The 12432-nt window shown below is 41.8% G+C and overlaps 1 protein-coding gene across 6 annotated transcripts; it reads left to right on the top strand.

The window, feature by feature from the left end:
• The first annotated feature begins 297 nt into the window (after positions 1 to 297).
• On the top strand, positions 298 to 8304 carry LOC108449251 (endogenous retrovirus group K member 8 Gag polyprotein-like). 6 transcript variants are annotated; one of them, XR_001865405.1, is made up of 3 exons: positions 298 to 413; positions 2807 to 2947; positions 4182 to 7540. XR_001865405.1 is itself a non-coding variant. In XM_017744901.1 (3 exons), the coding sequence occupies exon 1, from the start codon at positions 1377 to 1379 to the stop codon at positions 2673 to 2675; it is 1299 nt and encodes a 432-aa protein (XP_017600390.1). In that variant the 5' UTR covers positions 298 to 1376; the 3' UTR covers positions 2676 to 2947; positions 4922 to 4985; positions 7883 to 8304. The 6 variants fall into 6 exon arrangements, 5 of the variants coding, with proteins under 5 accessions (XP_017600390.1, XP_017600388.1, XP_017600391.1 ...); XM_017744901.1 differs by adding an exon at positions 7883 to 8304 and having other exon boundaries at positions 298 to 2947; positions 4922 to 4985; XM_017744899.1 differs by adding an exon at positions 7883 to 8304 and having other exon boundaries at positions 298 to 2947; positions 4182 to 4985.
• Positions 8305 to 12432: the final 4128 nt, after the last annotated feature.

Here is a 12432-nt window from a genome sequence, read left to right as displayed (position 1 = left end):
ATCCAGATACGTTAAAAAGCTACCTGCCCCCAGGGGAGGGGTCCTCCTGCGGAACTTGGGGTCCAAGGGAGCACCCAGTGGGTCTCACTGTCTTGTTGGAATATTGTTTTATTCTGGCTTGTCGCGCAGAGCCTGGGCTTATCCTGGGTTCCCACTCTCAGCAGTTAACAAATAAACGAGTTGACTTTTCCTTTAAAAGTCTCAGTCTCATTTACAACATCCCTGAGGGTCCAAGACCCCATGGAAAGGATCGTTTTCGGAGATCCACTGGCATGTCAGCACCCCAGAGGGAGCAGACCCATTTCTGTCAGGTGGCGCTCCCGGGGACGGACATGGTAGTCCCTCAGCGCCGGAGGGATCGTGTCCAGGGAGAGGGACCCTGTCTACAGCACCTTTGTCCAGCGGAGCAAGTGGTGAGTATCCCTGTTGGCCAGGGGATCAGAAGTGGGGCCATAGTGTGTGTGGAGGGGTGTCCCCTTTGTGTGGAGGGGTGAGTGTGTGTGAATCCCTGAGTGCTCCCGGACCCTTCCTTTTACGTTCTTTTAAGTTTTCGTTTTACTGTAGGCAAGGGTAAGTGCTGTGCTGACAGTTTTGTTTTTTTAGAGTGGTTGGCCCCCAGTTTTACCAGTTTTGTGTTTCTCAGATTTTTTAAAATATGGGCGCACATTTGTCAGCACAGCAGCAAGGATTTTATTTCCCAGTTGTGGGACTCCTGGAGGGAGGGGGGAAAAAGTTCAAAAAGGGTTTGTTGAAACAGTTTGTTCGATGGCTCTTTTTCCATTTCCCACGGGTGTCCCCAGGAGATATGACCTCGCTCCCCTTCTGGAATGTTGTAGGAGCGACACTCACTCAAAAGGTGAATGAGGGGGACATCCAGGCATCCAAATTGATCCCATTGTATGTTTTAATTCAGCTAACAGTGAGAGAGAGGTTGGGAATGGAAAAAGAACCCCCCAGTTCTTCCTCTGTTCCTCCTCACACCTCTACCCTTTCCCCTAGTCCCTTGCTGGGTGGTTCCCGAGGAGCAACCCGTGTAATGCAGGGTAGCCGCAGTGGTGCCAGTCTCCCTGGCTCCTCGCGAACCCCCCAGTCCCCTGGTCTTGGTCGGCAGGGCCCGCCAGCCAAGACTTCTATCCTTAAACTCTCCACCCCAGTTCCGTCTCCCAAAGTTGTTAGGCTTGATATCCCCAGTTCAGACCCATCTACCCCTGATTCCACTTGTTCTCCCTGTCCATCTCCATGTCCCTCCCGATCTCCCCGGTTCTCCCGAGCATCTCCCTATCCTTCCCTTCGTCCTTCCCATTGCTCCCAAACCCCGTTACCGTCACCCTATCCATCTCCTAGTCCCTTGCTCTTATCCCTCCCGAACCCTCAAAATGGCTCCCGAGGAGCTCAAGATGGTCGGACCCCCACCTTGTGCTTCTCCTCCCCATAATTCCTTTCCCTTACACTCCTTCTCTTCCCTTCCTCTGCCCGAACTTCCTCCCTGCCCCTCACCACACCCCTTTTCCCAAGACCCTGAGTCCCTTCCTCCTCCCTCGTGGGAGGTGCTTCAGGACCGGTCCGCCTTTTCCGGGGCAGAAGCCAGCCCTGTCCCTGTTACCTCCCACTTCTCTGTTGACCCCGCCTCCCCACTTCCAGCTTCCGGTTCCCACGCTCTAACATCCAGTTCCCACGACATCGGAGCCAGATGTGAAGGGCCTGGGGCCCAGAACCCGGAACAGGGGCCAGTCTACCATGCTGCACCTGTTACCTATGGTGGGGTAGGAGGAGCCCTCCGAGGATGGAAGCCTTTCTCCTACCAGAATAAAAAACAGCTCTGCAAAGCCCAAAGGGAGTTTGGCCGGAAAAGCGAATACTTTAAAGGCCTTCTTAAGGCCACATTTTCATCAAATGAGCTTGTCCCTTGGGACATTAAAGACTTGTTTACATGTCTGTTAACCCCGACCGAATACCTGTTGTGGGAGCAGACATGGAAACGGTCCTTACAGGCAGTCCTCATTAAGCTTTGCAGATGCAGAGATACGGCTGTTGATGCTGACCAATCGGCTCTAACGTTTGACCACCTGTGCGGCGAGGGGAACTGGAAAGAACCTGGAGAACAGGCCCGTATCTTACCTAAGGTCGTTCTTGTGAGGATCGTGGGGGCAGCAGAGAAGGCATTCCTTTCCCTTCCTGCACCTACCCCAGAAGCCCCCAAAAGTTATTTGACCATCAAACAAGCCCCTAACCAGTCTTCTGTTGAGTTTGTGGATCAGATAAGGGCGCAGGTAGAGCGACAAGTGGAAAATCAAGGTATGCACCCGATGATCATCCTCGAGGTGGCCAAAGAGAACGCCAATGAGTCGTCCAAGAGGGTGATCTCCCGGATGCCAGTTTATCCAGAGCCAACGCTCCCTGCGCTCATGGAGGCCTGCATGAAGAAGGCCTCCACAATGGACATCAGACCACCACCTCGACGGCCCATTCCACCGACGGCCATGGCAGTCCACCCACAAACTCCAGCAAAGACACCAACATCACAGAGACGTAGGGGGGAGATTGTATGCTTTTATTGCCAGAGGGTGGGGCACCTCGCAAGATTCTGCCCCAAAAAAACGGCAGATGCGGCAAGGGAAAGGGGGGGAAGAGTGCCACCACCATTGGCGCCCAACGCTGCACCAAAAAAAAACTAGGTGCACAGCGCGGTCCTGCCTCGCGTGGGGACAAAAATGAGGCAGGGCCTGCGGGGAAAGGGGGGAAACGACATTCACTGGATATGACAAAATTACCAGACGTGACTGTTTCGTGGGGTTTCTCTCTACAGCACGGAACCCTGACGAAACCTGGTGCCCTCAACCACCACCGTCTCTGAAGACGGCGACGGACCACGTGCTTACATTGGACCAGTGGACGGTAATTGCAGTGGAACTGCTGGAAGGAGGATTGGTGCTTTCAGGGGGAAGCTGTAAGTACATGGCCATCGGAGACACTAAGCACACACCTCAAGAGCTAGAAGTGTGCCCAGCCATTCTCATGAATGACCTGGCATGACTTCAGCTGGTGGCACATTGCATCAACCCGCCCTTCTATTTGGCCAAGGGGCAGGTCATCGCCCAGGCTATCCCCATACCAGCAGGAACCCCAGTAGACATAGATAGCAAAACACCAGGTGTCTACTGGGCAGAAGTGGTGGGAGAAAACAAACCCATCATATATTGCAATGTCCAGCAAGGCAATGATTCCATCTGTTTGGAGGGCCTGCTGGACACAGGGGCAGATGTCACAATCATTCCCCATGGGGAATGGCCGTCACATTGGGAATTGCAACCCGTGGCAGGAAGAATCCAGGGTATCGGAGGGACAAAATCGGCTCAAATATCGAAGACCATTGTACAAATTGAGGGACTGGATGGGAAATTGGCTTCTCTACGCCTGTTTGTGACTGACTACCAGGCGCCCCTGTGGGGACGGGACACCATGTCCCAATGGGGGGTTAGATTAGAGATCCCGAAAACCTCTCGGGATTTTTAATTGCGGCCACTGTGGAGCGCCCCACTCTTTATCTTCATTATTGCACTGCTCCCATTATTTTCTCAAGCCCCGTATGAGTAATTGTGAGACACTGGTTTGTAATGCAAAAATAAAAGTTTTTCCAACATAACATGATTAAAAAAACTTCAACAAAGTTATATCAGTTTATTTCAACTAGGGAACTAGATTTGCAACTTCATCAACTTCAGTTGCTCATTTACAACTTTGTAAGTTAAATGAAACAGAACTGGGTTCACACTAAGACTTTGATTGTTTGCGTCTTGCTGCTGGTAGAACAACACAGTTGAGAGCTATATCAACAGAGAGATTTAAGTATCTGAAGCAAGGGGCATGAAGCCTAAGCCTGATGTTTATGTGTCCAAAGCAGCTGCTCTTAATTAACAGCTGCTGAATCCTGGAGTTACTTATGTGCCCGCCTGTAAGCCACAGTAAAAAAATTAATGCCACTTCTTCCTCATCAAAAATAGTCACACAAGGCATTTTCCTAGTCTCTATTTCTGGACTCTGAACACCTTAAGTTAAACATTACAAAGCACAGCCTAAATGTCCTTAATGCATTTAGCTTTTAGACAGAAACTAATCTAGAGAGACTTTACAAGCTGCTAACTTTGGATTTCATATCCTAAATGCAAGGCTTCAAATTCCAGGCTTCAGGAGCTAGAAGACTTGAGGGTATTACACAGATTTGGCACTACATATCATGTGAGACTCCTGTGCAATGACACAGCTGAACAGTGAGGTAGGAAAATATCTTGTTCTCAGTGAGAGTTATGGGCTGGACTTAGCAACTAAAATTTGGCTTACACCACATCCGGGTAGGAATTGGAAGTAAGGTTGTTTAGCCACTTTCATTGAAAATGCTGCTCACTTTTGCATGAAATCCCACTCTCCCTACACCACCTTTGAGACCTTTCCTCAATCTCAGGGTGTTCCACTGGAATATGCAGCTGAGAGTACAACAGAAAATATCCAGAGAGAGACAAAATGGTGTGAAATCTGCTTCCAGATGAGTTTTTAATGTAAGGTGTAATACATTTAAAGCATAGAAAACTAGAGTTCCTAGATTCTTCCTTCTCCACTCTCATCCATGGACTTTAACTATTAAGCTAGGTAGCCTAGCTTTTCCCTGCTCAAAGCAATAGCTATGTGTAGCAGTGCTAAAGGTCATTCAAAGGGAGAGTAATAAATTTTAAGCTATTAGATCACGTGAATTTAAGATCTAGGTAAGATGAAAGCAACTAAATAAGATCTTAAGCACATAACTTTAAATGTCTGCAGAATCAGAGAAATGGGTATGTTTAAAAGTAAAATGCAGAAATACAATTTTCTTCAGAGACACAAACAAAAATGCGTATTTCATTAAATGTAGCCTTTTGCTGTTTTCTAGGGAGAAGACTTGTCCAGCTGTATAATTTTTACGCACCTAAGAATAGACCACGAAACAAATACAGGTTTTAGCTTTGCTTTTTCTAAGTGACAATGATAATTTATAGGCAATAGCAAGCAGTGAAGGATGTCAGGCTTTGTCACTCCATTCTTTTCCCGTTTTTTTCTTAACAAGGTAAATTTGAGGAAAATTTACAGTAAGATCAGAAGGCCCAACATAAATCACTTAAGATCTTTAAAAATATATTGACTGGGAAGAATAAAAAAAGGTACTAAAACTGCTTCTTTTATTTTATCATCAATATATACAAGATTCCCAAGGCCCAATACCAAACCAGATGGTTGTAAAATGAAGCATTTTTTCCGCCAGGCATTCCTCTACTCTTTAAGGCTAATTGGCACTGTGCACAGAAAATTATCTAATCTGAAATTAGCCACTTCTGATAGCACATCACATCTGTCATTCTGGTGATACACTGGGATTGTTGAATAATCTGTTTACAAATAAGAGAACAATCTGTGCTAAAAGTTTTGCAGATGAATAGGGACATCTGGAGAAGAGCAACATTGCATTGATTGTCTTGAAATAGCCCAGGCAGACTGAAAAAACCTTTGCAGACCGTTAGTCAACAAGATGGCATTCTTCACAGCTCTGTTAGCTAGAGATACAATTTAAATGTTGCTCCCAACTCCAAGTAATGGTGTTTTATTTCATTTACGACTAGTGTTTCCTCCACTATCAGTATATTTTTTTCCCAGTTTCAGTCTCTACTATCAGATTGATTTTTGTGAAATTGCCTGCACAGTATGATTGACTGGACAGAAAGCTAAGGGCCAGTAAGAGATCAGATCTCTAGCAAGAAACATCTGATATGGACGGAGAAAAACAAGCATCACCAGTGGACCATCATTGTTGAGAGAAAAGAAACATTACTTTGTAGGCAGAGAAAGGAAATGAAGCAGTGATTTCAGTGTACTCCATGTTTAATTGCCTTTCACTGTAGGAATAATATTGTCTTTGATAATTTCTTGTGCCATCCTAAACATTACAGCCCATCATATAAGGAAAGTGTATAGAATATTCTAGGATTTCTCCTGTAGCCAAAGTGTTTCCTTCAAATGGCATGACTACCGTTTTGTGAAATTAGCAGCAACAGGTATCTTTTCTTTTCTGATTCTCTACTGGGCAGGTGGATATAGAGGACATCTTCATACTAATTTCAGGATTCAGTTATAGCAGATCTAAAAAAATCTCTTAAACTTATAATAAAGAAAGCTAAGGTTCATTTTTCATGCAAAATCAGCATGAAAATAAAACCAAGTTTACATAATCCTGTGGATCCATAAAAGGGAAAACATGCTTGCAAAAAGGTCTGGCATCAGTTTTATAAGAGAAAGTCCTCCCATTAAGTTCGGCTTGCTTTATTTTTTTAGAATACCTTCTAGTTAAGTTACCTTGCCAGTACTAGATAAAATTTGACCAGTAAGGATTAGGTGAGAAGGAAGTATTTGACATTTATAAGATGTACAGTGGTGAAAGACAGTGTGGGAAAATGAGCAGAATTATTAGAAGGCAAATCCCATAAAATTTTAGATTATTTCCAAATCCCGTTGTTTTAAAATACAAAATTATTACACATTACCATGTCTGAACTCTATTCTATCCAGATCCATGCAAGATATGGCTAGTTTGTTTGCTTCTGTTTATATATCGTGATTTTTACTAATATGTATCAGAAAATTTTGTGCTCTAATTCTTCTGCTGCTGACAGAAACAAAGCTTCTGAGCATTATAGAATAATGTTAAAGAGTGCAAGACAGTGTTCTGGGCTTGTGCACCACAAACCGGCAGCAGGGAGGTGGTTAATGAGCAGGATGAGATGAACTAGTGAGAGTAAGAAAACAGTAGATTAATGGTCAGGAGTTTCACAAACAGTTCACCCAATGAAATATACACAGTACAAAAGGCTGCATGTCAAAAAAGGAAAAAAAAAAAAGGGAAAATCTCTACGTCTCTTGGATAACCTTTAGAAATTTGAGGTACTGCTCAGTGTTTGTCCAGTGAAGAGATCAATAAACCCTCTTCCCTAATTTGCAACTATATTTATATCAAAGCTGATCCAATAGGTGCTAATATTCAGTACTGTGTGACCTGATCAGCATCTTCATTCCAGAGACATCATCAAGAATTGAGATTTATGTGCTAGGCACATCTTGAACATTTAGAAAATCATTATCCCTGCATTGATGGATGCACAAAATAAAGAAAGGGTAAAAAAACATGATGTGAGAAAAGAGGAGAATAGTATGTAACTCGTATTTATCAACCTAATCCACTTAAAGCAGCACAACTAAAGCAGTTATGAAAAAGTATTTTTGCCTAGAAAACTGAGGCATCATGTAAATAAAATGCAATAAATTCTCTGGTGAAAGAACATTGTGGGTGAAATCTACACACAGCATTGTAAAAATCAAAAAAAGAACTAAGTGAACAGGTTGAGATACATGTAGGTAGAACATGGGCTTATAGTCACTATGCATAGTTGTTAATATAGATAAAGAAGAGGAAAGATACAGAAGCAACACCCAGGGGAATATGGAAAACAGCTTGTATTATCTTTAGCTCTTCTAGTTGGCTAGAGTTACCATGAAGTCCACAAAACAAGCTCAAGAACAGACACCTAAGAGATAGGCTGGACTGCAGGACTGAAGAGATCTAGATGAGGTAGTGCTGGAGACAGATCATCAGTTCATCAGTGAGGAGGAAGCTGAACAAAGTCACCTGAAGGGACAAGATAACAAGTGAATTGGAGGATGACTTCAGTGGAGATGGAGACAGACAAGGGGTACCCCCTTAGGGTAGTCAAGCAGCCTGTCTGGTTTCTGTATGTTCTTTCTGGTGTCAGATATGAACACAAACCATGGTGTCAACACCCACACATGTCCTTCTCTCCTTGCACAGCTGCAGCACAGAAGTTTGTGCTTCACTGTCAGCTTTTGAGCACCACAGCAGCTCCCCTGACACAGACCCCATCTAGAGTGGCTGCATCCTTGCCATGGACCCAGCAGAAACCAGTCTCCACAGCAACAAGTCCAAGCCTGGGAGAGTGGAACTAGTGCTGTCTGTCAGATTTAAGAGAGTAGGACCAACCTGCAGTGTGGATTTTTTTTCCTGAGTGCAATCTTTAACACCAAGTTATTGCTTGTTTGAGACTTAGAAGTAAGATAATGCTTTATTCAGAAAACAACTGCAAAATTACCATTACTTGTCAAATAAAAAATAACTGACATCAACAGGAACAGAATAAGATACTTCTTTGTTTCATCAGTACTACTTTATACAACTACTAGAATAATTTCTTTTAAATTAAGCAAAGTAGTAATTGAACAAATCCTTCAGAAAAGTTTGTGTTTATTTGATAACTCTTTTGTTTGCAGGAAAGTACTGGTAATAAAGAATTGTTACAGACAGATAACATTTTAGAGACATAACGAAACCACTTTTTGCTGTGAAACTACTGAGATTTACCTGTAGAGCAAATAACATTACTAAGGCTGAGTAGTCATTCTCCACTCTGAGAAAATACATATGACTTGAATTTCACACACATAGACATTATGTTGTTCAATGAAAAATGGCAAATAAAAATGTTAAAAGTGCCTATGTTTCATTTCCAAAATACTTCAAGAAGATGGAAAGCTCCCTGCTTTGGTAGGAAATTTTCTTGGTGATAATTATGCAGATGGACAAGAGCCACACACCTAGTAATTATGAAACTTCCTTTAGAAAGAAAGGCATAAAAAGTCTTATGCTTGTTTGCAAAGAGCAACTTCTCAGTGTTCTGCCATTGAAATGATAATCTGCAGCAGTTTCAATTCCCTCTTATTCTGCCATATTATGTTAGAGTGGACTTTTAAACAGAGAGCATTTCATTGGTTTCAAATAAATTCTCGAATTTCTTAGAGTTGTTAAAAATTAAAGTTCAAAATAAGAAAACTAAGACAACCCTTTCTTAAAACAATCAGTTTTCAAGTGAATTTGTTCTTTACTAGACTAAAAAATAATACTTTTGTTGCCGTTACCCAGAGGAGGAACACTACTCTGGTTAAATTTAGGTTCATTTTACTCCATAAGCTGTTACTCTGCTCTTCTCCTTGTCTTTGCATAAGCACACATTGAGTTTCTTCTTTGCTCATGTTTAAATGTTGTTGCAAAACCACTGAAAGCTATGAGTGAAACAGACATCATGAAATAAAAAGCAAACTAGCTTCCTCAAATAAGGCTTCCTTAACCTATAAAGCAGGCTGATTCCAGTTTAATGGATGGGAGGCCATGTATCCTTAAGACGGGGACAAACCCCAAATGTTCAAGAGCTGTTTCAAGCACACTCTAACTTTTCCAAAAACTGCATCACATCTTCTGCTTAATATTTAGCACAGCAATTAGCTTCAAGCCCCTGGTCATCACATCTTGTGCTTAGGCTTCACTGTGAGGAAAAAGAAAAAAGAAGTTTCCCGTGAGTGCTCATTCTGACATCAGTCTAGACCATACCCCTTTGTCAGACAGACCAAACTCCCAAGAACCAATCTCCAATTCCTCAAAAAAAAAGCCAAGACAAAATGTTCAGTATAGAGACTGTTATTATTTGGGTCATGGACCTAGACAGAGCTCATGGGTTTGATTGACACTTGGTCATAGAGTAGGCAGATTTTGGCAAATGGATATTTTTTATTGGCAACAGAACAAAGATGCTGCAAGTGTTTTCTAGAAACAAACACACCACAGGTTTGGTAATAAAAGACAAAAGAATTATTCTTGCATCTCTTCTGATGATTTATTGCCTAAAGTTAGAAAAAATCACTCTGCCAACCTGTACATAAGTTTTTCAGGTACAGGCTGAAGACAATAATTTTCTTAAATTTAGGAAAAATCCTGGAAGGTTCATATGTAAGATTTTTATGAGCAGGAAGTTTGAGTAAAATGTAATCTCAATCTCACAGAAGAAGCACAAAGCTGCATACAAACTGAACCGTAACTTCCACAGGCTGCACCTTTCTCATCTGATTGTTGCAAGCCAATGCAGGTCTGTCAGCAGCTACTGCAAAATATACAACCACAGAGAGAAACAACATAGATACCTTTTTTTTCCATTCAAGCAAAGATTGCTGTTTAAAAATCAATGTACACTTACATCTCCAAATTATGTCCTTATCTTGCTAGTGGCTATAATCCTCACTGAAGTTAAGCCAGGATTTGGCACACTAATAATCAATAATTAAGTAGCAAAGATAATTATGGAGCCAATGGGGAATTAACAGAGAGGAGTTGTGAGTTTATAAATTGATTTGCATTCTAACAGGAGGTTTTATAATGAGGCCTGTGCGGCTGTCACTAACAGGCACCTGGGACATGATCCATGGCTCTTTGCTACCCTCAGATTTTAGACAATTAAAAAGCAGAACACTTGTGCAGAAGGAAAAGGCAAATAGTTGTTTTTGCTAACAAGAGCGATTTCCAATCAGTATCAATTTTAACAACCCCCCCCCCACAAGGGACAGAAGAATGCAATGAAGCCAGTGAAGCAATGCTGCCTGCCTTCTCTTTTGCCAGTGTGAGTCATTCATTCACTATTATCCTGGTCTGCAGCTGCCTTGTCTAATGAGGCTGATGAACTGTCCACTACATCTCTCTGGCATTACTGACATACAGAACTGAATAACACAGCACCACTTGGAAAAAGTAGATATAAAAATGTGTTGAAGTAAATGAATATGCGTGTCTGAAGGAGCACAGCAGGCATCATGCTCCTTGCACTTCTCATTTGAGCATTCTTTCTTGCATGTTTCAAAAGATTCCACTGGCAATGTTTTTCAGTTTCTCAAATCACTATCAGAGATCTTTTCCTTCTTCTCAAAGTTCCCGCAGTATATCCATCGCTGAAGTATTCATGTGTCTGTATAAATGAGCAAATAAGTATTAATCAAGGACTTAATGACAGTGGTTATTAAACATTCGCTTAAACTTCTGCTCTACAAAAAATTGCAATAATTTCAGTGAATATTTTCACAGATGTCTATTTCTGGGCTGATAACTCTGTTTTGGGGCAATGTGATTTCTTGCAGTGCAGAATAACAGAATAAAGACTAGCTAACACCCACTAACTTTCAGATTGATGATTATGTAAAATAAAAGTGACAAAAAGGTTTGGAATTAGTGTTATGAGCAACAGCCTTCTCACTGAGCTGGAGTAAACTGAAAGGCTGTTCCACTGACAGGGGAAAAGTCCTTGGACAGCTTGTTGGACAACACCATATCTTTTCCTCTTTGGCCTGTCTTGAAGTCTGGCACTATTGTCCTCCTCTCTACCCCAGTCACACAGAACTGAGAGCAGAAAGACCAGTCTCAGCAACACCTCAGCTGGTACAGAAACCAGCAAGACTCACAAGATAGTTCATTTTTGTCTATCTGATTCCCAGTGAGAAAGCACTACAGTAAGATTGGCAATAAATGAATTTCCAACATTTACACAAGAGCAATAATGACAAGTTTCCCCTGGACTCCACTAAAATAAGCACATCTGATCTGTAAAGCCAGGAAAACATACACGATACACACATCACATATAGAAAAAAGTACTTTGAAACATCTCAATAAAACCAGCTAATTTAGCTAGATCCATCTCTGTTTAAGGGCAAAAATTGACTCTAACACAAGCAGACTAACTCAGCTTCTACTGGGGTTCATTTTGTCTTCAGTTAGTGTCAATCTTTGATATATTACCTCTGACCACACGACTAGATCTTTACTGGTGTACTTATATTTATAAACTCCCTGAAAGAGCATTTCTCTAAAGGGCACTATGTCAAACTCTCATTTTAAATTATTTGTTGACCCATTTTTTTACAGGAAAAACCTGATACACTTTCATAGAAGAAAGAAAACAAAAACAAGATGGGGGAAACAAGCTCCAGGTTGAAGGGAGATGAGGATAAATAAATCTGACAGATGTTGATCAGTATGATCTGACAAACATTCACTTTTTTGAGACTCTGAATAAGTAACTATTATTGCAGGGAATTCAAACCATGCAAGAGTATTTTAAGACAGTGACATAACAAAAAAGCACAGAAGAGAATGAGCATCTTCTGAGCTCTTCTATTCTGTTATTGTGCTATTGACTCAAAACATACCATTACTTCACACATACAATAAGGTATAATAAAATATGGTACTGTATTTCTTGTATTTTTTTTTTTTTCTGTTTTGAACTATTATTTTCCCCTGAGTTAAAAACCTATGCTGAAAGTATGAGCAATTTATGGAGAGCTGTATAGTCTGAAGTGAATGTAAAACCACAACCAGAGAAAAACAGCCTTCTCCAGAGGATGGACCAGACTATCTGCAGGAAGCTCCATAGATGTAGCCTGTAGACACCATTTGGCTCTTACCAACTCAGCCAGCGACTAGAAGTTAAGCAATCTGTAATGCTACTTTCAACCTCAAATAATACA

This window comes from Corvus brachyrhynchos, unplaced genomic scaffold, assembly GCF_000691975.1.
Source record: "Corvus brachyrhynchos isolate BGI_N302 unplaced genomic scaffold, ASM69197v1 scaffold879, whole genome shotgun sequence".
Classification (NCBI taxonomy): Eukaryota; Metazoa; Chordata; class Aves; order Passeriformes; family Corvidae; genus Corvus; species Corvus brachyrhynchos.
This window is presented reverse-complemented; position numbering and strand designations above follow the sequence as displayed.

What these genes read in the sequence shown, in the direction of transcription:
- LOC108449251 (XM_017744902.1), top strand. Translation starts at nt 1,377, where the DNA reads ATGGCTCCCGAGGAGCTCAAGATGGTCGGACCCCCACCTTGTGCTTCT.